Here is a 24,855-nt window from a genome sequence, read left to right as displayed (position 1 = left end):
ACAAAACAAAAATGAATCGATTATTCGTTGGGCTGTTTTCGATATATTGAATTCTGAATTGCGACAAACATTTTAGGAATTTCTTTTTTGTGACCTGATTGTGAATAATATGATGAATCATTTTATTAAATTTATTCCAAAATAAAGTTACTCTGCAGCATAACAAAGATTTTCGTAAACGTTATAAACGTAATGTTTTTGGTGGTTTTTCTTAAGTTTTCATTGAAAGCGTAAGTACTAAAAATAATTAATGAGTTTTTTTTCTAGAATTATTAATAATGAGCACTGATAAAAGATTAAATTTAACATTCCTAATTTTTGGGTAGAAATTTGTCTGTCAAATTTATAAATATAGAACTATGTAGAATGTGAAACACTGCAAGGTTTAGATACTCCACAGAGAAATATCAGGTGAATAAACAAGTGGCACTAAAAAGTTTTTTCAAATTTCCCTGAAAATGTCAATGAAAAAATTAAATTTTCAACAATTTTTTTCCGCAAAAAAAACTCGTAGGCGTGTTTATAAGGTCGAAATATACTACCAAGTTAAAATACTTGCACTTATTTCTGATACACCCTGTATAAACATTCCAATTTACAAATATCTTACCTATGTCGGCACCTGAAAGAAGAGCCTCTCTTACGTCTATATTATTCCTAAAAAATATTTAAAATTAATTAAACAATTATATGGAATAAAAATAAATGGTTTTTAATACTTTGCTCGATTCTTTTTCTTCTTTTTTTGATTCAAATTCTTCTGTTCATTGTTTAGTTTCTGTTGTTTTCTATTTGGTTCGTTATTATGTTCTACATTAATAGGAATCAATCTGCTTGTATTGAGATTTGGTATAGGGCTTTGATAAGAAGTGGCCTGCGACTGAGATGGGGAATAAGTGACACCTGACATAAATTCTTCACGTTTCCTTTTTTTACTACCGCCCATTTCAAGCAGCGATTGCACTTTTGCTTTTTTGGAATTTGAATCTCGAGCTAGATTCATATAATGTGACCTTATCTGAAAAAAATACAGATTTAAGTTTAATACAAAACTAAAGTGTCAAAACGAATGGCAATGTCAGGAAATAAATAAATAAATGCGGCAACTTGGCATTTTTTACAGCAGAGCTACCACCTAAATCCCCAGCGCGAAATTTAAATTCCAGTTAGTCAGCACGGCGCCGAATATGTCCATGGTTGGCAACAATGAATTTAAAAATCGCGCCCTCGATTACGTAACCAAAAGTTTTTTTTGATATGAAATATATGTCAAATAAAATATTATTTCGAATTCTTAATACACCTAGTTTTGAGCATGCGCAAATCAATTTTGAAGTAGCATTAGCCCTAAGAATATAAAATATCCTATATTTCTTTGGACCTGTTAGAAATAAAGCTAATATTACTGTAAGGTTAAGATCGGAAGCATGAACCCACCATAACAGTTAAATTTTCATGGTCAAAAGGAAAAACAAAAAGTCTACTCACAGATTCAATTCTCTCCTCATCTGTACGTTCGACATTCTTCTCTAAAGGAACCAATACCTCTGTTTCTAAGTGGTTTGGAACTTTTTCTTCTGTTTCCTTTTCTTTCTCTTCAGTAACTTTTTTCTCTCTGGCTTCTATAAATGGTTTAACAAGCTGGTATCGATCAAAAGGACTTAAAAACTTGAAGTTTTCGCGAAATCTAAGTAATTTTGTACACGTACTTCTTTCCTAAAAAAACGACCTTACACGTTGTTCTAAAAGATTAAAAACATCTTTTTTTACTTGAGTTTTAAGACTGTTATTAAAAACGCTACAGACTGACTCTGACCGTTCAATATTTTCATACCCATCATTTTGAATTTCTAATTTTTTATTATTTACATCTCCTAACATTGTTGGTAGATCATCACGAAATTCTTCAGATTTTGATAAGTCATGAGGACAGTACAAAGGGCTGTCGACATTAATTTTAGAAACTTTCTTGGTCGTTCCTCTTGCACGCGTATCTTCTTTTAAAATAGGCTAAAACAATATTTAAATATAAAGGTAGTAATTATATTATTAAATAAAATATTCATTTGTACCTCTTCAAAAGGTTTTTCTAAGGCTTTTAATATAATTTTATGAAGGTCAAGTAAATTGGCGCGAACAAGTGGAGGAACAGGCCTACAACAAGCCAAAATGCCTTGCATTTCTCTTGGCAACCTCTCTGCTATTTCTAGTAACATATTATTGGGTAACACATACCTAGAAATTATATTAAAATTACTTATTGTAAGTATATCTATATATTTAATATATCTTTGGATCAATCAGTCGGGGTGTTTAGTTATCTCGATTCCCCGTATTCTCAATTACAATAAATAGAACCATTTTTTAAAATGCAATTTTAAATACATAATGTAATTTTGCGAACTGTTAATCCGATTTGAATCAGATTTTGTGTGTCTATGTTTTGCTAAGTGCTCTAACATTTAACTTTCACAAAAATCAAGAATATGTACGGGAAGGGAACTACCCCCACCCCTACATAAATTTTAGTATAAATATTTTCCACCTCCACCGACAGCCGATTTTCTTTTCGTAAAATGGTCCTTCTAGTATTTACTACACTTTTTGTCTCTTGCAAAAAAACGCCACCGTTCATAGTTTTTGAGGAAAAAACATTTTTCCAAAGCTGACTTCCAAAAAATGTTTTTGTCACATCAAGCTATGGAGACGCATAAAATCTATTATGCTCTAATAATCTACTTGGCGAAAATATGAAATTTTTTGTTAGTATCGCAAATTATATTTGACAATAATCTTCATGAAAAGCTTAAAAAAATTACGGTCGGGTTTATTTTTGATTAATGCCCTCTAACGGACATACAAAGCACTTTTGTATAAAGATAAATTATGCGCAATTAGTTTATTTATTATTTATTTGTTCCAAAAAATACGTAGTGTTTCTTTGTCCACGGAATATTGGAACTCCCTGTACATTTGATAGGTCTGCTTTAGAAAAATAAATTCTCTAATTTGTATGGTTCAAACAATCACATTTGAAGCAACTAATAAAAACGGTGATGGTCCACTTTATGTACGTCGTCAATCTTGAAGTTATTGATGTAAATTTGATATTAATATATTCTCCAATTAATGTTTTAACGTTAGCTTACTTCGGGTTTCCCCTAATACGTTTAAATAAAATATACGACGGCCTCCCCATAAGAGCAATGAGAGGATTTACGTCCCAGTATTGAAGGAGGACAGAAAATCGAGTCAAATGGTTTCACGACATAGGTTCATCCTTGTTTAGTCAAACCTCCTACAACACAAGGATAGACTTATGTAGGAAATGCATTGAAATTCTATAGTCATCCTTAAATATCGGGACAGGAATTTAAGCGGTACCCTCCGTATACTTTATTTTAAACGTATTTGGGTTTCTCTTATTATCGATTCTGAACCGTCCTAGAACTTTGATGCGTATGCGCAGAAGGAAATATGAAGACATTATTTCATTTGCGCATGCGCTGCAGAGTTCTAGGACGGTTCAGAATCGGTAATAACAAGAACCCGAACAAAGCTGTTTTAAGTACGGATACTCGGCTAAATGTTTGAGATTTCTGCAATAAAATTATTTATTTTTTGAGGTTAGAATTTAGCTTTCCTTATTAAGTTTAATAAGAGTGACAAGGAAGACCCAGATTTAGGTTTATTTGTCTTTTGTTCGCGTCTGCGTATATCGCTGGCGGTAACAATGAGATATTGAAAATCCGAATTTTGTTTTATTTATAACAGGTGGATGACACTTCTTATGGGAGAACTGGCAATGGTTCAAAACTTGGCTACAAGATGGCTACAAGCGATTTTCTAGGAATCTTCCATACCGATAAATTATTGACAAGAGTGACAGATAAAACCTTGACGTTCTTTCAGTAATTAAGTTCATCTCTTTTTCTTTCTAAAGCGTGCGTTGAAAGGAGACTTGTCACATTATTCTTTTAATTTTATTAATTTATTGTGGTGAAATTAATTTCTGTTGTATATTTGATATTGATATTAAACATATTTTTAAAAAAATGGTGTATTTTTTTGTGTTTTTATGTTGGTTTTTATGTATGTCATAATTAAAAATAAATAAAGAATTATTTTTTTTTATTTTTTTAAACATCCCGCCATACGTGACAATCTAGTCCGTAGTTCCTACAAGCGATATTGGGGGCGCTAGTAGCAGTAGACTTGTCAACAGTGTCAAATTTAAACGTCACTTTCCAATATTTAGCAAGGCGCTAGCACTTCTTCTAAGAAAATGTCATTATAAGTGTTCCTCTTCTCAATTCTGTATAGAAGATTTTGAAATTTTGACGTATCTAAAGTGGACCAGACCCATAAAAACTATTAAAATCTACTCACCCAGTGCTTTCATCCTCCTGCCTTGAAATGTTATCTCTCCATTTATAAAGTTCTTTCAAAGCAAACATTTGACGATTGTCAAACATTCTATTACATCTTCTATAAAATTCAAGGTGGATTTCCTCATGCCAAATTGGTTTAAAATATCTCTAAAAGCAGATTCGCTATTATAATATCAATATCTATACATATATTATTTTAAAATATAATAAAAAATGTCTATACCTATGTGGCGGATTCATCTCTCCAAAAAATCATATATGGGTACTTGGCCACTGCAAGAAAATCTACAAAATAAAATAGTTCTTTTTTGTAAACACTGCCGCGTTAATCCAACGGAAACTACTTATCAGCAGTTTTACAGGTAAACAAATTTGCCTAACGAACAAAAAAATGCTTAACGTTTCGGAAAATTTATCTCTTTCCGTCGTCGGAAGCAAAAAAAATACAAAGAATATATATATATACAAATACAGATAGATACTTAAATTTCACATCTAATCACAGTATAAGTGTAAAAAAGGTGTTATAAAAAGTTTATATGATAGGGCAAAAATAATATGTTCAGACGATATTTCACTAAACAGAGATATAAACCACATAAAAAATACGTTAATAAAAAATGACTATCCACCATACTTTACTGACAAAACATTAAACGAAATACAAACCCCAAATCATAGACACAATGATAACAATACACAATATATACAACTTACAATTCCATACATACGAGGCGTTTCAGAAAAAAAAAGAAGGATAGGAAAACAATATAACATACGAACATCTTTCAAAACACAAAATACAATTAAATCCATTTTATCACACACTAAACCAATGAATACATTGAATACAGAACAAACAAAAAATGTAATATACAAAATACCATGTGAATGCAATAATTTTTACATTGGTAAAACATCTAGACCCTTAAATGTTCAAATTTAAGGGTCTACAACATAAAAATTATTTAGAAAGGGAGATTTTCACAAATCTAAGGTTTGTCAGCATGCATGGGACACAGGGCATAAATTTTAATAACGCCAAAATTATAATGAAAGAAGCGATAGCCTCTAAAAGAAAAATAAAAGAGGCTTTTTTAATACAATCTAATAAAAATAAATGTATTGCTCATGCATCTGTAGATGTTAGTGTTTCTTTGATTTTAAAGAACATAACATAAATAAACATAACATATGTAAAAATTAATAGTAATCATACAGAAAGTTTGGGGCTTTTTGCTTTTACTGTATTAAGAAATTGTTATCAGGTAGTAATTGTTAATTTTGAAGTTTAACTTGATATAATGTCATTTTAACAGAACGTCAACGGTTTTTGTAGACGTATCTGTTTTAAAAAACTAAAGTGTTCTCGGATAGTTGAATTTAATTTAATTTAATAATAAATTTTAAATTGTTTTTTTCTTTATTCTTTGTATTTTTTTTGCTTCCGACGACGGAAAGAGATAAACTTTCTGAAACGTTAAGCATTTGTTTGTTCGTTAGGCAAATTTGTTTAACTGTAAACCTAGCTGCTGACAAGTAGTTTCCGTTGGATTAATGCATCAGTGTTTACAAAAAATAACTATTTTATTTTGTAGATTTTCTTGCAGTGGCGAAATACCCATATAGGATTTTTAAAATATAATCTATAATAGTGAAACCATTTAGGTAAAGGAGCCAAAGATTTTTTATCATGTATAAATAATTAAATATCAGTTCCAATATCAGATTTTAACAATAATGATTAAAGTCAATAATTAAAAAAAAAATCGGCACCAAAAGTATTTAATAATAAAAATACACTTTCAACACTAGAACATGACATCGCTAGTTGAGACCTTTTAATAATTTTAGGAATAAATTCTACCTTTTTACATAATTCCGTGCTTTCCTGGAAAACAGCTTGAATCAAATTCTTGTTTCCGTTTGCTTTGGCTATCAGTTCATTCTTCATGTTGTGATAGATGAAGGCTAAGTAATGTGTATCTTCTCTAGCATAGTTTTTTAGTTCCTGCGGTAACGGCCTGATTCTCCAATCCGCCAATTGGAATTGTTTGTTGGGAACAAAGTTACAAAACCTTTGCATTAAACTGGCTAGGGATAGGGACGAGTATCCTAATTGTTTTGCCGCAAAGTACGTATCAAACATATTAACAACATAAAGTGATAAGTCCCTTTGTAACCATAATATATCTGAATGAGCACCGTGGAAAATCTGAAATAAAAATTATTAATATGTCAGCGTCAAACAGAGAAATTTGTCATTTCCTGAAATGCCTAGTCAATTCAGGCAACGATTCAGGTATTGCCTACAAACAACGTAACTCTTTAATTGGTGGTACATCGTTTGACTGTAGATCTCAGTTGTTCCCTGTAATGACGGTATATACACAACCAAACTTATGTGGAATCACTCTTTACTTCTGACTAAATTTCTTGCAAGGATAAAAATTGGTATACAACTTTAAGATAAGGCTTTTTGCTGTAAATAAACATGATAATAAAGAATAAACGACTGCTGCGTTTTTTTTTGAATTTTGTATTCAGTAGTAAAATTACGATTGTCCGGTAATTTTCATTCAATCCAAAAAAATTAAAAATGCCTTATGTTGAATTAACAGATGTATAGAGGGGAAGAATTATTGCTCTCGCCGGAGAAGGAATGCTCCAAAGAGACGTAGCAGAGATAGTAGACGTTACCCAGGGTGTTGTATCGAAAACATATGCAAGGTACTTGGATTTAGGAACACACAAGGATAGGCCCAGACAAAGTCGCCAAAGAGTCACAACAAGACCGTCTTGTGTGCTAAATTGCTAGAATAAATCCCAATGTTTCTCATCCAGAGCTACAAAGACAACTTCTGGCAGCTACAAGTGTGAACGTTTCAGTTGAAACCATAAAAAAAGGCTTCGTGCACGAGGGTTTTACAGTAGCAAGGAGTTACGGATCTCACAGTTATCTCGGCAAAATAAAATTGACCGGCTAAATTGATGCCTTCAGCATCAAAACTGGACAACTGAGAATTGGCAAAATGTTCCTTTTTCAGATGAGACCAGAATTGGCCTAAGATTAGATAACCATCGAATTCGGGTTCTCAGAGCTCCAGGAAGACGAGCGAGACTTCATGCTGCCAAATCTGTACCAAGATATAAAGGAGGAACTGTAATGTTCTGGGGACGTATTATACTAGCAAAGACTCCATTGTTACCACTTCAACAAATTTTAACGGGTCGGAGATATGTTGATTTGGTGCTAGAACCAATCCTTAGTCTTTGGAGAGCTGCAATTGGGGATAATTTTAACTTCATGCACGATAGTGCACCTCCCCATACCAGAAGAGTGACTAGCGAATGTCTTGAAACGGAAGGTGTCATAGTTTTGGACTGGCCTGCCCATTTACCAGATCTAAACCCTATCGAACACTTGTGGGACTAGCTTAAAAGAAGGGTTAGAGCTCGTCGAAACAATCCAGAAAATCTCGTACAGCTTATAGATGCAGCATTAGCAGAATGGGAAAACATACCCCAAGACAACGTGGATAATTTAATAAGAAGCATGCCAGCGCGGATAAAAGCTTGCATAAGGGCTAGAGGTGGCAACAAGGAATATTAAAATTATCAATTTTCTTTTTGTTTATGCTTTTTGGCCATTAAAAATTTAAATCGTAATTTCGTTTCAGAAACCAAATGTTTATTTTGGGAACTGATTAATTTTTTTTAATTGCTATATGGATTATTTTTCATTAAAAGTCATTGGTAAGGACTGAGTTTTATTCATAAAAAACAGACAACACAAACAGACAATTTTCATACATCTCAAAAATTATGAAAAATAATAGATAGATAGTTTGGTTGTGTATATATTTCAGTGAACCATCGTAATTAACTAAATTATTTAAGTTGTCCTGTTGAGATTGTCATTGAATTTAAGACAGTGGGACAACGGCCCAGTTACGTCGTATCATGTTCCCGATAGATCACCGAAGTTAAGTGACGTTAGACCATGCGATCAGATGGACGTGTGATCGTGCTGTTGTTCCATGGCAATAGTGTAAAATCTATTGACACACATTGCTTATTCACGTCGCATAGTGGTTTTTTTTCAAAAAATTAGCTAGAAGTTATCGCGAAAACAGGTATCCCTTAATCCCCGAAATACTCTTACGGCCGTATTCATACTCGAGCGCCAGCCGCCCGCCGAAAAGAAGCGCTCGCCGGAGATTTCTCCGGCGAGCGCTTCGATATCGGGAGAGAAAAAAAAGCTCTTTCATAGTCGGCCGCCAGCGCACCGCTGGCTGGCTAAAATGACGGCGCGTCGCCGACAAAATTTCACTTCGGGTGGAGGGTTTTAACAACAGGGAACATGTTTTCTTCCTTTTTCTACACGAAATCGGTTATACGAACTTTAACATTCTCTAAATATTTAAATATTAATAATTTAAATATTTTATTGATATTGGGTAATTTAAATATTTTATTGATGTGTCCATTATTTTGTTATAATTGGTTTTAAAGTAATGAATAATATCTTCGTAATCCTTCACTTATAGTAAAAAGATTTACAATTTTTTATATACATATTTTTTTGGCTAGGTGTATTTTTGGGTCATAATAAAAAGGATATTAAGTTAATAATTTATATAATGGGGAATTCCGTAGGTCTGTTCGGTTATTTGAAAGTTTTATGAATTCGTTTTTATTATGTTTATAAATTTTTATAGACCTTAACCTTAACCTATTGGTGCTGTGTTAAGGATTTTAAAATTATCTTAAGGAAAAATATGACCAGTGTAGAAGTAATTTATATTTTTAAATTGGCTATATTTTTGTTTTGTGAATTTGGTATATTTTTTCCAGTTTGTGTAAATTACAAAGAGAATTAATGTAATAAATGTAAAAACCATAGGAAAAATAAAAAGTTATAAACATAACAAAAACAAAACAATAAAACATTTAAATGGTCAAATAGACGGACGGAATTCATATGCCTCAAATGTAATGAATAATGGCCTCAAAAATACGAATGTCATCGTTCCCGTCAATTTCTGCATTTAATTGTACATTTAATCGTCACGATATTATAAATATCCATAATTAATTCAGTTTGCTTGGTGCTTCTTTCAACTAGAGAAATAAACCAAACTAAACTGGCGAGCCGCCTGGAGATGGTAAGGACATGCTCCAGTCGCCGACCGAAAATCACCGGATGGGGTTTAAACTGCGCAAGTGTTCTTCGCCTGGAGATCGACTATGAAACGGAAAAAAAAAGTTTATCCAACCGCCCGCCGGCGAGAGAGCGGTTACTCTATATGACGGATGTGCGCACGCGTTACTCGGAGAGCGCTCGACTCTGAAATAAAAACGAAGAATTTCGGGAAAGCTCCGGCCAGCGGGCGGCTGGCGATCGACTATGAATGCGACTGTTAGCATTGCCTAAAGGATTATATAACCAAGTGTAATAAAAATATAGTTCTAACAAGGATAAACATAGCGGGGACGAGAGGATTATAAATAAAAACAGACTTGTTGAAACGGACTCGGATAACTCATATGAGTTCAGTTTTGATACTTATGTAATAATATTATTCTATTAATACGTGTGGTGTTTAGCTACCGCAGCTGACGTGGATGATTTAGTAGAAGGTGTGCCTTTTATTTTAAAAATATTTATTATTGAATATATTAAAAATTAGGGTAACCGCATGTTCTCAAACTTTCTGCATTTTTTTCACTAAAATTATAGGTATTCCCAAACTTATTAGACTGTCAAAGTTACGAATCACCTGGAATTATAATTTAATATTTATTTTTGTATACATTCACTTATCCTAAAAAATATAAAATTTATGAGATTTGTAAAGTGTCAAACCTTCATATTATTATTTTTAAACACCCTGTACACTGTATATTTGACCTAAAAATCGATACTGCCAAAATTGGTACTGCTTAATGCAGTAAGTTTTATTAAGAATACAATTTTCTGTAAAATCAGTAATAAAAAGTTTCCCATATATAGAGAGTTTAAGCATACACACTGTGTATGTATTGTTTTCTATATGTATTTTGTTCTGAACATCAATTAAAAAATTATTTGTTAATATAATAGTAACTTCCATCTAGTTTACCAAAACAAACCACTGTGCGCCGGGTCGAAGCCGGATGGGATCGCATATCTCGTGATTAACAGTCGATTTAGACACTCGCCAAGTCGGTAGGCCATTGACAATGATGTGGGCGAGGACCGCGGTTCGGATTCTGCGTAATCAAAGTAGGCCCCGTCCAGATTAGCCTAAGCAGCAAAAAGGAGGCGTTAACTTAAAATACATTTTTTAAGACAGTGTTGCCGGCAATACGTGAAACAACTAGGCACTTCAGGAAACGACGGATTGCAGTATATAACATCAACAAATTTACTACTTAATACTCATAAATATGTCATTAGTAACTATAAAATCAGTATTTAATGAAGAACGAAAATTAAAAAAATATATTACACATAATTTCAATTCTTGAACTACATTCTAACAAAAACCTTTGTTTTGCTTAAGACATTTTATTTTCAGATGCATTCATTATTCATAAAATGCTGATTTTTTTCACACTCACATAAAAAATTCATACCTTAAGAATATTTGGTTTAGTGAATACTTCATTTAAAATGTAAAGATCGCTTCTTAATGCTAAAGTGTCTATTAAATAATCAGTATCATACGTGGAAATCTGCATTAAACAAGTTATGCCCATAAATGTCCTATATGAATGATGTTCTAAATCGACTGCAATTGTATCATATTTATGTAAATCTTCTACTAAGGATGGTAGTTGTTCAGGATTATTTATTTCTATAAGGGGTGTATCGCTTATCAACTTGGGACGAACTATAGAGCCCTTAGTTAACAAATTTTCGGGCAAGTTAAATCTTTCCAGTTCGTATAAATATGGATGAGAAAACCTAAAATATAAATATTAATTATGATAATATAAATTATATAAAGATATTTTTCCTCTTAAGGTAAAAACGTAAAAACATAGTGGGGCAGTTCATGCAGTGGTGGTCTAGGGGGTGGAAGGGGCGGTCCGCTCCGTGCCCCCTCTTTTAGGGAGCCTCTGAATCTTAATAAGTAATTTTTTATTTAACTGGCAAACAAGGCCAATATGTGTTCAGTAGTTATAAAGCACTTTGTAGGTGGAGTATGCAAACCATATACATATATATATATACGTATACGCCAACTATAAACAGTATAAATGGAAGCAGATATTTACTTAATTATCAATTATGAGGCCCCAGTAATTGTCAATGGCATTTTCTATTTAGGCCAATAAAGCCAAACTAAACCAATGCACAGCATAACTTGTATTCTAGCTTCATTACTGATGATGAGCAGTGAAGTAGTATAACGGGGGTCACGGGCCTGAGACAGCGAAGGGGCCCCTCGGATCTTGGAGGACTTACAAAATCGCGATATTTTGTCGCGGTATTTCCCTGCAAGCATTTTTACGAAAAAAATTGTTAAAATTTTTGGACGAAAAAAACGACCTGTCAAAAAAATTTGTAGAGCCTAAAAGTCAAATTTAGTGATTATCACAGCCCCTGTGACATAAAGAAAAGACATGTGGCTATCGATTTCAAAAATTAAATTGTTCAAATGTCATATAATAATGGCGGTAGCTGTCATGGAATTGAGCCATTGAAAAATTATCATAAATATTTTTTTTTCAAATAGAAACCCACTTTTTTATTTCACTAGTGAAAATGTTTTCCAATTCGTTACGTTTTAACTAGACATATTCCTATACCTAAAATAAATCGTTTTTAAATTATTTAAGATTTAGTTTGAAAACGTATATTTTTCTTGATTTTATCTAGCTTCCTTTGACATTAAGTGTCAAACAGTCAGACAATTTATTTCCATCTGCTGATTAAAAGTTTAAAAAGTGTATTTATATAAATATATCTCCGTATTTTTGTTCTTTAGTGATCTAGTTGATATTTTAATAATATACCGTACGATCAAAAAAAAAAACAGCGCAAAGTTAGCTTGGAAATAATGATCGACAATATACTGTCATAGGCTACTGGTTAAAATCAAGAAAAATATACGCTCTAAAGCTAAATCTTAAATAACTTAAACGATTTATTTTAGGTACAGGAACATGTATAGTCAAAAAGTAACAAGTTTTAAAAACGAAAGTAACAAAAGGGCGATTCCACAAACAATACATATTTTTGTTAATTTTAAAATGAGACATTTTTTAAAATATTTGTACTTTTATTTGTAGTATAATGTCTATAGTACAAAACAAAACTAGAATAACTTAACTTTCTAATCTAGTGCTCCTTGAAAATAGTCAGAACAAATTAGTTTTGGTTTTCAAAGTGAAATTCCAGAATATCGCTTTGTTTTATCAAGGTGGCTATGTATAAAAAAGCTGAGCAATGCGCTAACGCTGTCAGTTTTGTTTGCGCTTCTGTTTGAGTGATAGAATTATTGTGTTGTTACTCTTTCCAAGTAAGTATATTTTGTGATAAAATATTATAACTATATCTAAATTTTAAGTCCCGTTAGTAAACAAAATATACAATAAATTGATATATAGCGATACATCAAGCCAAGAGATTTTTTCATAAGATAAAAAATATAAGTTTTGTGTGAACAAATTCTAATGTTTTAACTGTTTCTTTTTTAAAGGTTCTAGCTTTGTTGTTTTTTTGAATTAATTTTTGACCCGTTAGTAAACAAAAATTATATTTTAGGATGGGAAAAACTAGTTTCGAACGCAAACAAAAAATCAAAGCCTGTGTTTCGAATTACAGAAAAAAGATTTATGAAAATGAAAATTTAAAACAAAATTATTTGAAAAATTGTGCTAAAAATCAGAAAAAATACAGGGAAAACTAAAAGATTTGACCAAAAATAATATCGCATTGAAAGTGGAACTGAACATTAAAGAAAAAGAAAGAAAGAGGCGCTATAGGGAAAGAAAATGAGAACGGATTTTACAGAACAAAGAAAACATATTACCCTATAAAACGGCTCAAAGCCTTGGAAAAGCTGTAAGAGCGGCAAATAAATCACTTCCTTTAGATAAAAATAAGAAAGTGGCCGTTTTAAGAAAAATTCTGGAAAAAATTGAACCAAATTTAAAAATGCAAAATATTACAAGTTTACCAGTCCGTCAATTGATAACAAACGCAAATTATCACAGGAGACAATTGAAAAAATTCAAAAATTTTATTTACGAGAGGATATTAGCAGGGTGTCTCCTGGAATGAAAGACCGGGTGAAAATAAAAAGAGGCGATCATGTCGAATACGTTCCAAAAAGATACATGTATCTTACTATAAAAGAAGCCTTCCAGATTTTTACAGAAGAGAATCCAAATACTAAAATAAAACTAAGTAAATTTTATGAGGTCAGACCATCATGCATCCTGCTTAGCAGCGCAATGCCACATAATGTTTGTGTGTGCAAATATCACGCAAACGTTTTTTACATTTTGGAAGTTCTTCAGAAAAACATCACAACTTTTCCTAAAGACCACAAAAGTTTGATTTCTGAAATATCCTGGAATTGTACACAGGGATTGTGCATGTTGAACAAATGCAGTAAATGTAAGGAAATTGATTTAACCTTTTCCTGTTTACCACTGGTATTTGATGGAGAAAGTTCTGTATCAGTTAAACAGTGGATTACTATTGAGGGCCAAACAAAGCTTGTAATTCAATGTGAAACACTAAATTCCACAATTATGATGCTGGAAAATCAATTACCAGCGTTTAGAAGACACCATTTTATCAAAAATGTACAACAAACATTTTTTGATCTTAAGAGAGTTAATATCCCTGAAGATGAGGTTATTTTGCAAATCGATTTTGCGGAAAATTTTGCCCTGACTGCACAGGATGAAATTCAAAGTGCACATTGGCATCATGAACAAGTTACCGTCTTTACCGGGGTGGCCTGGCTATCTGACAAGCAAGTGTACTCATTCACAATAATCAGCAACTATTTAAGCCACGATAAATATTCCGTATTCGTCTTCATAAAAAATATTGTTTCTTGGATTGGCCAAAAACATGTTTTAAAAAGCTTGGTTATATTCAGTGACGGCTGTGCGGGACAATTCAAGAATCGATACACTTTATCCACGTTATGTTTTCTGCCTGAAGAATTGGACATACCTGAAATTACATGGAGTTTTTTCGCAACATCTCACGGAAAGGGTGCAGTGGATGGAGTCGGTGCAAATGTTAAGAGAAAGGTAGGGCCTACAATTAGATACATAAATAGATCTATAGAGCTTCATGGTCGGTGTTCTCGTCGAGAACCTATATTATGTAGCTAATTTAAAGTCTAGAGACCGTCGAGGTTTTTTTCCGATGCCAATGTGTAATAATCTGTCTACTTTTTACTAAGATCAACAAAATAATATTTTAGGTCTGGAATGATGTTAAAAGCAGGAAGGTTATAGTTAATTCTGCTAAAGAATTCTTCGAGTGCGCCAAACAGTTGGAAAACATAAGATGTATATATGTGACAGAGGATGAAATCAACGAAGTTAAGCCTTTTTTGGACGGAAAATGGCCTTGCGGAAAACCATTGCCAGGGATAGCAAGCTCACATTATTTCAGATCCGTTGATCAGCACCATATATTGATTAAAAAATACCGAGAATCAGAAAAAAATACAATTTTCAAGTGCTTTTAGGTTAAGGATTAGGTTTTGACAGTTTTTCATATATGTCGATATTATTTGGTCGCGTTAAATTAGGTAATTTTTGAACTTATTGTTTTAAAAATAATAATATATCCTGTTGGAAAAAACCGTCCCGTTAGTAATGTCCCGTTAGTAAATATAAATTACCACCAAGAACCTATACACCTGATAAGTAAATGAGAGTAATATGCTTAAATATTTTTAGATGGGACCTTTACTATCCTATATTTTTACATTTTGTGTAAGGCGTTCAAATTCACAGGTCTGTCTCTCTGAATTATTTGAAAAAATGTCTGAAGTTTTTTTTGTCCCGTTAGTAAACACATTTTTTTGTAATATTTCCGCCAAGCTAATAAATATTCAAGTAATATTTTTTTGGCAAATTATTACTTAAAATCATTGCTAACAAATATTATAAGGTCATTGTTGTATGAACGATATAAGTTATAAATATTTTTCGAAAACATTCTATTTTTCGTTCAGTTTGTCCCGTTAGTAATCATGGAATCGCCCAAAAGCCTTTTCACGAGTGAAATAAAAAAAGTGGATTTTCATTTGAAAAAAAATGTTTTATGTTAATTTTTTAATCGCTCAATTCCATGACAGTTGCGGCCATTATATGACATTCGGACAATTTAATTTTTGACATAGATAGCCACATGTCTTCTCTTTATGGTACAGTGGCTGTGGCAATCACTAAATTTGACATTTAGGCTATATACATATTTTTGACAGGCAGTTTTTTTCCTCCAAAAATTATAATTTTTTTTCTCTCAAAAACGGTTACCTTTAGGTATACGAGCCCTAACAACTATATGTTGGGACAAGGTCATATTTTGGAATTATTGCCCTGGTTTTTCAAAATGACTGAAAAATATATGTTTAATTTTTTAAATATAAAAATAGCCATATATCCTAAACAACTTGACAATATTTTTATGAATTTGTAATCAATCCATATTTACAGTAGCGGATTTTGTTCATAAAAGGACAAATTTGCTGACAACTAAATGTTGGAACAAGTATTTTTAAATAATTAATATCATCATAGGCGGCTTTGCTATAACCGTCATAAATGTCGCAAAGTGTTTACTTCAGCATTGACAGCTTGTAAGTGACTCGATACTTTGAGTAGTGAGATTTACTGTAAGTAATTTGAATTTTTTTAATTTTCAATTTTGTTAATTATTTAATTCAATGTAATGATCCGTGGAAAAGCTACAAATCAAAAACTACGCGAAATTATCATTCGTCAATACAGTACGGGAAAAACAATTCGAAAGTAGTATTCCAAAAACCACGGTCTTTAATATAATAAAAAAAATACGACGAATCTGCCAATGTAGACGTTAGAGGTAAAAGTTCGGGAAGGCAAAAATTGTATCTCAGAGAGATTTACGAAATTTAGTAAAAATTTGCAAGTCTGCGAGAAGTACTCTTCGCGAAGTAACAGTTAAATGGAATACTGTAACTGGTTTATATATCAAGAGAATGTTGCCGAAAATATATCCATAAATGAGGTCTGGGGTTTTACAAGGTAAACTTTATTTTGTGTGGATAATCAATTACCTGAAGATTATTGATACAAATTCTTATTTAGGCCAAAGAAAAACCGCTACTGACAGAAATTCAAAAGAAAAATCGTTACAATTGGGCAAAATCTAAATTATCGTGAACACAAAATGATTGGAATAAGGTCATATTTAGCGATGAATCTAAATTTGATGTTTGTGTTGGAGATCATCGAAAACGAATAATACGAAATAAAGTAGAAGCCTTTCATAAAGATTGCTTAAAAAGGGTTGTTAAATTTCCTAAGGGGATTATGGTTTAGGGTTGCATGTCAGCAAGAGGTTTGGGCAAATTAAATTTTATAGATGGCACTGTTAACGCCCAAAAATATCAACATATACTTGAGACCTCACTTTTGCCTAGTGCTCAAGAATTGTTTCCAAACCAAGACTATATTTTTCAACAAGATGGAACATCGTGCCATTCAGCAAAATCAACTAAAAATTGGTTCGGGAATAATAATATAAAAGTTCTATCCCATCCTGCAAGTAGTCCGGACCTCAATGTTATATAAACTGTGTGGCTTAAGATGAAGCAATATTTAAGAAACCACCTTCAACGAACAATTTTTGATTTGCGGACAAAATTGCAGGAAATTTGGTATAATTTTTCTCCTCAAATGTGCCAATCTTTGGTAAATACAATGCCATTAAGAGTTCAGGCAGTTGTTAAGGCGAAAGGTGATGTAACTCCGTATTAAACAAATTTCTTGTTATGTTGTCCCAATATATAGTTGTCAGCAAATTTGGCTTGATTTTGGCAAAATAAGCTATTATCAAAAGTGATTTGTCTGCAAAGTTATAAAAATATAGTAAAATTGTCTAGATCATATTGTAATATTTGAATTTAGAATAATAAACAAAATAAATTGAGTCGTTTTAACAAAAATTACTACTTTTATTGCAAAAAAGGCCTTGTTCCAACATATAGTTGTTAGGGCTCGTAGAGTGTTTAATATCAAAATTCTTAAATTTTACAGTGAATTTAAGTATGTAATAAAAAATGGGATCACCCATTTAAAATATGAAAGTTGCTGTCAACTTCCGGTATTTCCGAAAGTGCCGCCATTTTGAAAATATTTTTAATTGATAGATATCATTGTGAAACAATGATATGCACAAAATCTCGTATCTAGATATTGTAGTTCTCTAGAAACTTCTAACGCCGGCTCAGCCTGCTACACCCTGTATAAATACTTGAATTTTGTCAACCATTATACATACGTCATTCAATTTTTACAAAATGTACATTAGAAGTATATCATTATCTAAACAGACCGGGGGCCACATTTAGCTTCGTCGCCCCGGGCCCCCGACAGGCTTAGTCCGCCACTGAGTTCATGTTGCCGTAGCGACGATACCTTTTATACAGGGTGGCACCACCCTGTATAAAAGGAGAACGTGAGTTTATATTGAAATAAAATTTTGGGAGCATAATATGTAGGTTAATCGAAAGCATTTTATAAAAATATATAGAGTTCTAGAGCGTGTCACCAAAAAATGTTCAATGTCAAAGTTGGATTTTTTGTAATGGAACACATTAATTGATTTTCGGATTCTAGGCAAAAATAAAGGTGAATTTCAATAAAGAAGCATATGTCTAAATTGTAAGGATTTTGACATATTTCACATTTTGTGAAAATAAAGAATAAATTTTAAATTTCAATAACAGCTACCTAAATTGTAATTTACCCTGTATAGCCTGATATTTAATTACAATAACAATTGTATGTTAAACCAAATTAAAATTTGTCCCAAAAAGTTATACAGGGTCAGACAAAATTAATACTGAACATTGGCCACTTTTAAAAGCAAGTTACTCCTTTATTTTAAATCGAACACCCAGTATATTATGCTGGTATTCAAACAAATGACACTAAAAAGGTTTTTAAAATTTCCCAGAAATGATCAAGAAAAAAAAATGATCAAGAGATCACGATCCTACTTAAAGCGCTTGACGTAAAAAGCTGATTTTTGGAAAACAGGTTGACTTTAGGGTGTAGAGGTTCGATAAGAAGGGATTTTTCGAAACTCGAATTCTAAGGGGGTGAAACTATCCCTCAAATATTAAAATATTTTTTATTTAAAAACCGGTGAGTTTTTCGGAAAAACTCTTAAACACGTATATTTTATTTTGTTGTTTTACATATGTTAAGATTTTTTATAAATTTATACAGGGTGTTTCATAAAATATGACCATTGAGTAATCACAATTCTGCTTAAACTGCTCGACGTTTAAAGCTGATTTTTGGCAAACGGATTGACTGTGGGGTGTAGAGGTTCGATAAGGAAGGGTTTCTCGAATCTCAAATTCCAAGAGGGTGAAAACGCCCCTCAAATATTACAATATTAGTTATTTAAAAAACCGTTAGTCTTTCGGGAAAACGCTTGGAGAAGCATAATTTATTTGATTTTTTTACATATTTTGAAATTTTTTAAAAAATCATACAGGGTGTTCCAAAAAGTTGGGTAATTTCTTAACCACGATCCTGCTTAAACTGCTTGACTTAAAAAGCTTATTTTTGGCATACGGGTTTTTCGAAAGTAAAATTCCAACGAGATGAAACTACTCCTCAAATATTACCAAGTTATATAATAATATCGCCATATTGGTTTTTCTCATGCTGACATAAATGTAAGAAAATTTTATCCAGTTTGTATGTTAATGGAAATTCTTGCTTTGCTTTATCATCACCATTACAAATGATTAACTCGACGCGAACAAAGTCGCTGGTACACGATAGTATACCAGATATTTATGTTTTTACTTTAGAAATACCCATTTTTATATATAAAAACTATATAACAAAATTTTATTGTAAATTACAGGCTTAAATATTTTTTTTAATTATTTTTACTCACTGTCTGCCATTATCAGATTCCTCTAAAAATATTGCAAGAGGCTTCAAGGAATTCGGCTTTTCTTTTATCCTAGGTTCCCAGGGGTTGTCATTGCTATTGTCTATTTTATCTCTAAATAATTTTTGGGGCCTGATGATATTCTCTCCTGCTAGTAATCGAATTGTTTGAGCTTTGACTTGGTAGTTACCCTATAAAATAAAAGTTTTAACTAATGTAAAACTCGATTCTCAGAAAAATCTGTCTAAATAAAAGATACCTTTTCAGTAGTGTATGAACCCACTGAGAATGTAGGATTACTGTTTCTATTCCATGAACCATTAATATTAACAGGTACTTCTACACTAACTGTCTGTAATTTTACAGGATCGATCTCAACGTTTCTGATCCCATTCATCTCATCGATACTATTTGCAACTCGTTCCAAGATAATATCGTTGGCATCAATTAATCTTTCCGTTTTTGCTTCTAGATTTAAATTACGCATAGTACCTCCAGCCTCATTTTTATGCAATATACTATCAATGTTATCAATAATTTGATTCGCCTCTTTGTTAATTACACTTTTGAATGAATTAAAAGTGGTATAAAAATTCCAATCTCTTCCTGCAGGTAAAGAATTAGCTTGCTTTATACCATCCATTAGAATTTTATATCCATCCTTAAAAAATAAAAAACAGATGCAATTGCAAGACAGAAAGGCCTAATCAAACCTGAGTAAATAAAATATTACCTTTGTAAAATCTGCCAGAGAACTATAACCTGGGAAGAGAATAGTTTCTTCTATACTCGAAAATTCCATACTGTCTGTATTTTTGTCAGACATTATAAAAATTATAAAATATTCATAAAGTTCATCAAATATTTTTATTTCAACCACGTTCTAACCTAAAAATACTAAAAAATATATTTGTTACCACAGATCAATAATAATTGATAAAACACAGAGATATAGATGTAGGGTAAATGAGCATAAAGACAGAATAAAGATCAGATCCTTGGATCAGATCAGAGAATAGGTACATTCAGAGATCAGATTATGGGATCAGACCATAAATCACACAAAGATAAACAATGAAACTCGGTCGCCCAATCTCTATATCTCTGTATAGTGGTAAGTTTTCCTTAGTTAATTTATATGTTTAATATTTGTCGCCCTGGCTGCCATATATCTGTAGGCGTTTACGAAAATTATACCTTCGGTATTTACCGTTACCCAGCGGTAAACATATGTTTTATGTCAAATATGAATCTGGTAGAATATTTTTAAAACGAACTGGTTAATATCTTAAGATTAAATTTATTATACTAATTAATATAATAATAACATACAATTAATATAATAATAACAAGATTTTGTGCCACAACCTCTAAGCCTATAAGATGAATGAAAAGATGAATGAAGTAGATTCTTCATCCAATTCTCCAGTTAAATCTCTGCTGATATGTTCTTCAAAATGATTTTGAATTTCAGTCAAATCTCCCTCAAGACCACATACAGAGCATTTCCCCTGCTCAATTTCAAATACATCCATGTCCATGGCGATTTTCAATAATAGGTTTCTGATCTCTGATTTTTTAAACGCGTTTTAAACTCTTATAGGTTCGGTTTTCTCTCATAACGGTCATTTACCGAGACCTTACCCCGATCCATAATCTATAAACCGAATACATGCACCGGTAAATGTGTGATAAAATTAGAACAAGGAACAAAAATACCGTTATCAATTTCGAACGTAAAAAAGTTACCCGGTACCTACCGGTGCAATTTTCGTAAACGCCTTGTGATGTTATTCCACCACCACCTCCATACAAGGCCTTTCAACCTTTTCCAATATGGCGTAGATAGAAGTGCTTTATTAGGCGCGTATTTTAAACCCTGTTTTATTAAAGAAAACACTTACCTACCATAGTTTATAATTTACTGAACGTTTGATAAATATATACAGTATAGGTTTGAAGTCACTTGTCTTAGTAAAAGCCTTTGGTAAATGCTCTTGTAATTATAAACTACATTGGTTTGGGTCAAGAACAGTTAACCTAAAAAAAAACGACCAGTTTACCGTTCTTGGGTTTGGGTCAAAAAATATGGAATATTTTTTCTATGTTTTGCAGCATTACACAAATGGGAATAAATTTAAAATAATAGGTGAGGATAACTAAAAAATATATGTGTTTCAAGATTATATATAGAAAAAAAAACTAAATACCTTTTTCTAATAGTTTTCTTTGCTCTTTCTCTTTATTGGGTCTTTGTCATGTCTTTGTGGTAAAGACGTCATTCCTTTCTTTTGCATAGTTCTTCAATAAAATATTGGATATTCTGAACAAGATTTAAATAATAAATTCTGACATATGTGAGGGGCAATTGTGACCTAAAAAAAGACTTACATCCAAGCCATTTATATTTTCAAATCTCAATGTTGTCAATATCTTTCTGTAATCTTTTTGATGTAAAAAGCTTGATTCTTCTTCCAATATTTTACTTATAGTGAGGTAAGTGTAAGCAGTAGCCATAACTACATCCCCACTAGGGTAACAGAGGCTTTGACCTTTTTGAGACATATTTAATGCACTTCTTACCCGAGAACTACTAGTAGGAGTGAAATTATCTCTTTTAATAGCTGTCAACCATTTTTTACGAAGCTCGTCATTTTTTAGGGAATATAAAAGCAGAAACCTTGGGACCCCATCTATAATTCCCGAGACAATTTGGAACAGAGCATGTAAAAGGCATGCTACAATAAAATGTTAACCCTTTAATACCAATGTTTTGATTATTGTAAGTAACCATTATAAAGTACTATGCAGACTGGTGGTTTACTCATTTAGGTGTAATATCTTGATAAATACTTCTAGTTCTTACCTTAAAATAATTAATAATACAGGAGTAGGTACGACAAGCACAAAAGTTTGAAATTCCCTATGTGGAATGTCTGGTTTGGATTTTTATTACACTCTTATTTTATCACAATTTTCTGATCACGCATTGATACATCAACGCACTGAACACTAAGAACTAAACAAACGTGTTGCAGAAGCACAACAAACTAGAGACAATTAATTATTTCTGGTATGCAATCGGAACGAGAAACCACTACCAGCTTTTCAGGTTAAAGATAAACAATTATTTAAAAGCAATTTAATAATGCGCTGCCTTTGCCGCCATATTTGCCTTGTCCATATCATGTTGATTAGCCTTGAGTAGAGGTGGTGCTGGTTATTCCCGTGTGTTATTCTCAAATAATATCCCTAGATAATGACAGATAAATTCACTAGTCCACTGACAAATTCTAAAATTTCTCTCAAATTTTATCGGCTTCGTTAAAGATTTTTGCAATAAAAAGCTTTATAAACTTTATGATTTGTATTAATAAAAGTATATTTTAGCAGTATTCTTGATCTAGCAATATTTAGTGAGTAGTTTATAGTTATTATTGTGTTTAATTATTTATATTTGTTCTGCCTTTAAAAACATCTTGTGAAACTTAGGTTAAATTTCAGTGACCTTTTTTAAGATTTGCGGAAATTTCCCAAGTTGGACACAAAAAGCGTGAAAGTATTAGTTTACGTTTTAGCAATTATTTTAAAGTTTCTTAAGCACTAGTGAGAAATTAAATTAATTCGAAATACACTGTTATTAGAAAATGCCTTCTGATGCCAAGAAACGTGAACAGCAGCGTAAGAAAGACGCTGCAAAGGCTAGACAAACGGGAAAAAAGCAACAGAAAGGTGAAGAGCAGAATGATAAATCAACCACAATAACTAATGGGAGTCAAAATGGTACAACGGAACTTAGTGTTGAAGGTAAAATATGTTTTCTAGACTGTCCTAATTCAAAAGTTTTTAACATCAGTGTTTTATACATTGAAAACTATCTAATTATAATTTTCAGAGGCACTTTGTGCAAAACTGGAAGCCGATGCAAAACTAAATGCCGAAGCAAGAGCATGTACTGGTTCCCTTGCTGTGCATCCAAAATCGAGGGATGTTAAAATTGAAAATTTTTCTATTACTTTTCATGGTTCTGAAATGTTGCAAGATGCTATGCTTGAATTGAATTGTGGCAGAAGATATGGACTTATCGGCTTGAACGGTTGTGGAAAATCAACTCTTTTAGCTGTTCTTGGTAACAGGTAAAATATTGCTTTCGGAAATATTTGATTTTATCTATTAATACTTTATTTTTATTTTTGGACTGACATTATCTTGATTAAGTAATGTAGAGGATAATTTAGCAGGAACTTTTCTTTCATTTAGAAGTTAAAAATAATTGAAAAAAAAACAAATATATTGGAGTAAAATAATTTTTAAACAGTAATTTTTATTGTGTTACTTATTTGCATTTAAGAATGGTGTGATATTTAGATGAAAAGGGGCTAATTAAGATATTGCACAAAAAATATACTTACATTAATGTTAAGCTTGACTTGGTGGTAAAGGTTTAAAAAAAATTGTAACATTTATGGACTTTGTAACAGTATAAAACATTGAAAATATAAAAAAATGGTTATGAAATAAAATGTATGCGAACTTGTCTTTTTTGTTTAAATAAGGATTTGTCAATAAACAAAATAACATTTTGTTATATGTTATTTTTAACACAATATCTCATATACACATACATATTTTTAGTAATTACAGCTATTGTTAATCATTGCAAATAGTCAATTAATGTTTGGGCACAAATGGCATCATATGAATTGGTTCTCTTACAAATATATTAATATTATTTTTAGCCGACCATACCAACAGGTATGGTAGGCTATTAAGATCGGCAAAAAAAGTTTTTGTAATTTCACTCAAAATGAGTTATTTGGGTCATAAATGACCGAAATACAAAATATTTTCATGGTGTCTGTCTGTCTGTCCGTCTGTAACACGATAACTCAAAAACCGCTAAACTGATTTTCACGAAATTTGGCACAAAAATACTGTGGCACCTGAGAATCTGGCCATTAGTTTTTGGTGGGGGTGGGGGGTTGGTAAGGGGGTATGGGAGGGGGTTAAAAATTTAAAAAAAATCGTAACTCCAAAATTTCAGTAGCTAGCGAAACGCGGTTTTCAATTTAAGATTAGGAATAATATTTGCAACAAAATTTGTAATAACATCAAAATCAGTCAAAGTCGCAGTTTTTGAGATAAAAAAAATTGGGAAAATTCCTTTACTTTGAAACTAAAAGAAGTGCCTACCAACTTTTTATTAACATATTTTAGTATTGGCGGCTATACGTCAGCATTTTTTTAAGTTCATAGCCAACTATGATTTCTATTTGAAAAAATTATCTTTTATTATTCTGACAAAAAGAGCAA

The 24,855-nt window shown here is 31.9% G+C and overlaps 2 protein-coding genes across 2 annotated transcripts in view; one reads left to right on the top strand and one right to left on the bottom strand.

Annotated features, from left to right (window-relative positions):
* The window catches only part of LOC115884041 (exosome component 10), a 34,054-nt gene extending 13,604 nt beyond the window's left edge, over positions 1-20,450 (bottom strand). Inside the window, exons 1-11 of the mRNA XM_030902485.1 lie at positions 20,276-20,450; positions 19,802-20,203; positions 19,546-19,733; positions 11,013-11,343; positions 6,259-6,606; positions 4,390-4,538; positions 2,073-2,235; positions 1,771-2,010; positions 1,489-1,716; positions 720-1,018; positions 611-657 (exon numbers count right to left, since the gene is read on the bottom strand). Coding sequence (XP_030758345.1) covers positions 611-657; positions 720-1,018; positions 1,489-1,716; positions 1,771-2,010; positions 2,073-2,235; positions 4,390-4,538; positions 6,259-6,606; positions 11,013-11,343; positions 19,546-19,733; positions 19,802-20,203; positions 20,276-20,368 — 2,488 coding nt within the window. The 5' untranslated portion in view covers positions 20,369-20,450. The remainder of the gene's footprint in view (positions 1-610; positions 658-719; positions 1,019-1,488; positions 1,717-1,770; positions 2,011-2,072; positions 2,236-4,389; positions 4,539-6,258; positions 6,607-11,012; positions 11,344-19,545; positions 19,734-19,801; positions 20,204-20,275) is intronic.
* Positions 20,451-22,814: 2,364 nt separating this feature from the next.
* LOC115883998 (ATP-binding cassette sub-family F member 2) overlaps positions 22,815-24,855 on the top strand; it is a 34,060-nt gene continuing 32,019 nt past the window's right edge. Inside the window, exons 1-3 of the mRNA XM_030902426.1 lie at positions 22,815-22,958; positions 23,187-23,349; positions 23,438-23,678. Of these exons, the coding sequence (XP_030758286.1) occupies positions 23,190-23,349; positions 23,438-23,678 (401 nt within the window). The 5' untranslated portion in view covers positions 22,815-22,958; positions 23,187-23,189. The remainder of the gene's footprint in view (positions 22,959-23,186; positions 23,350-23,437; positions 23,679-24,855) is intronic.

The sequence above is a fragment of the Sitophilus oryzae genome, unplaced genomic scaffold (assembly GCF_002938485.1).
Source record: "Sitophilus oryzae breed Bouriz unplaced genomic scaffold, Soryzae_2.0 scaffold_2008_pilon_pilon, whole genome shotgun sequence".
NCBI classification, from domain to species: domain Eukaryota; kingdom Metazoa; phylum Arthropoda; class Insecta; order Coleoptera; family Curculionidae; genus Sitophilus; species Sitophilus oryzae.
This window is presented reverse-complemented; position numbering and strand designations above follow the sequence as displayed.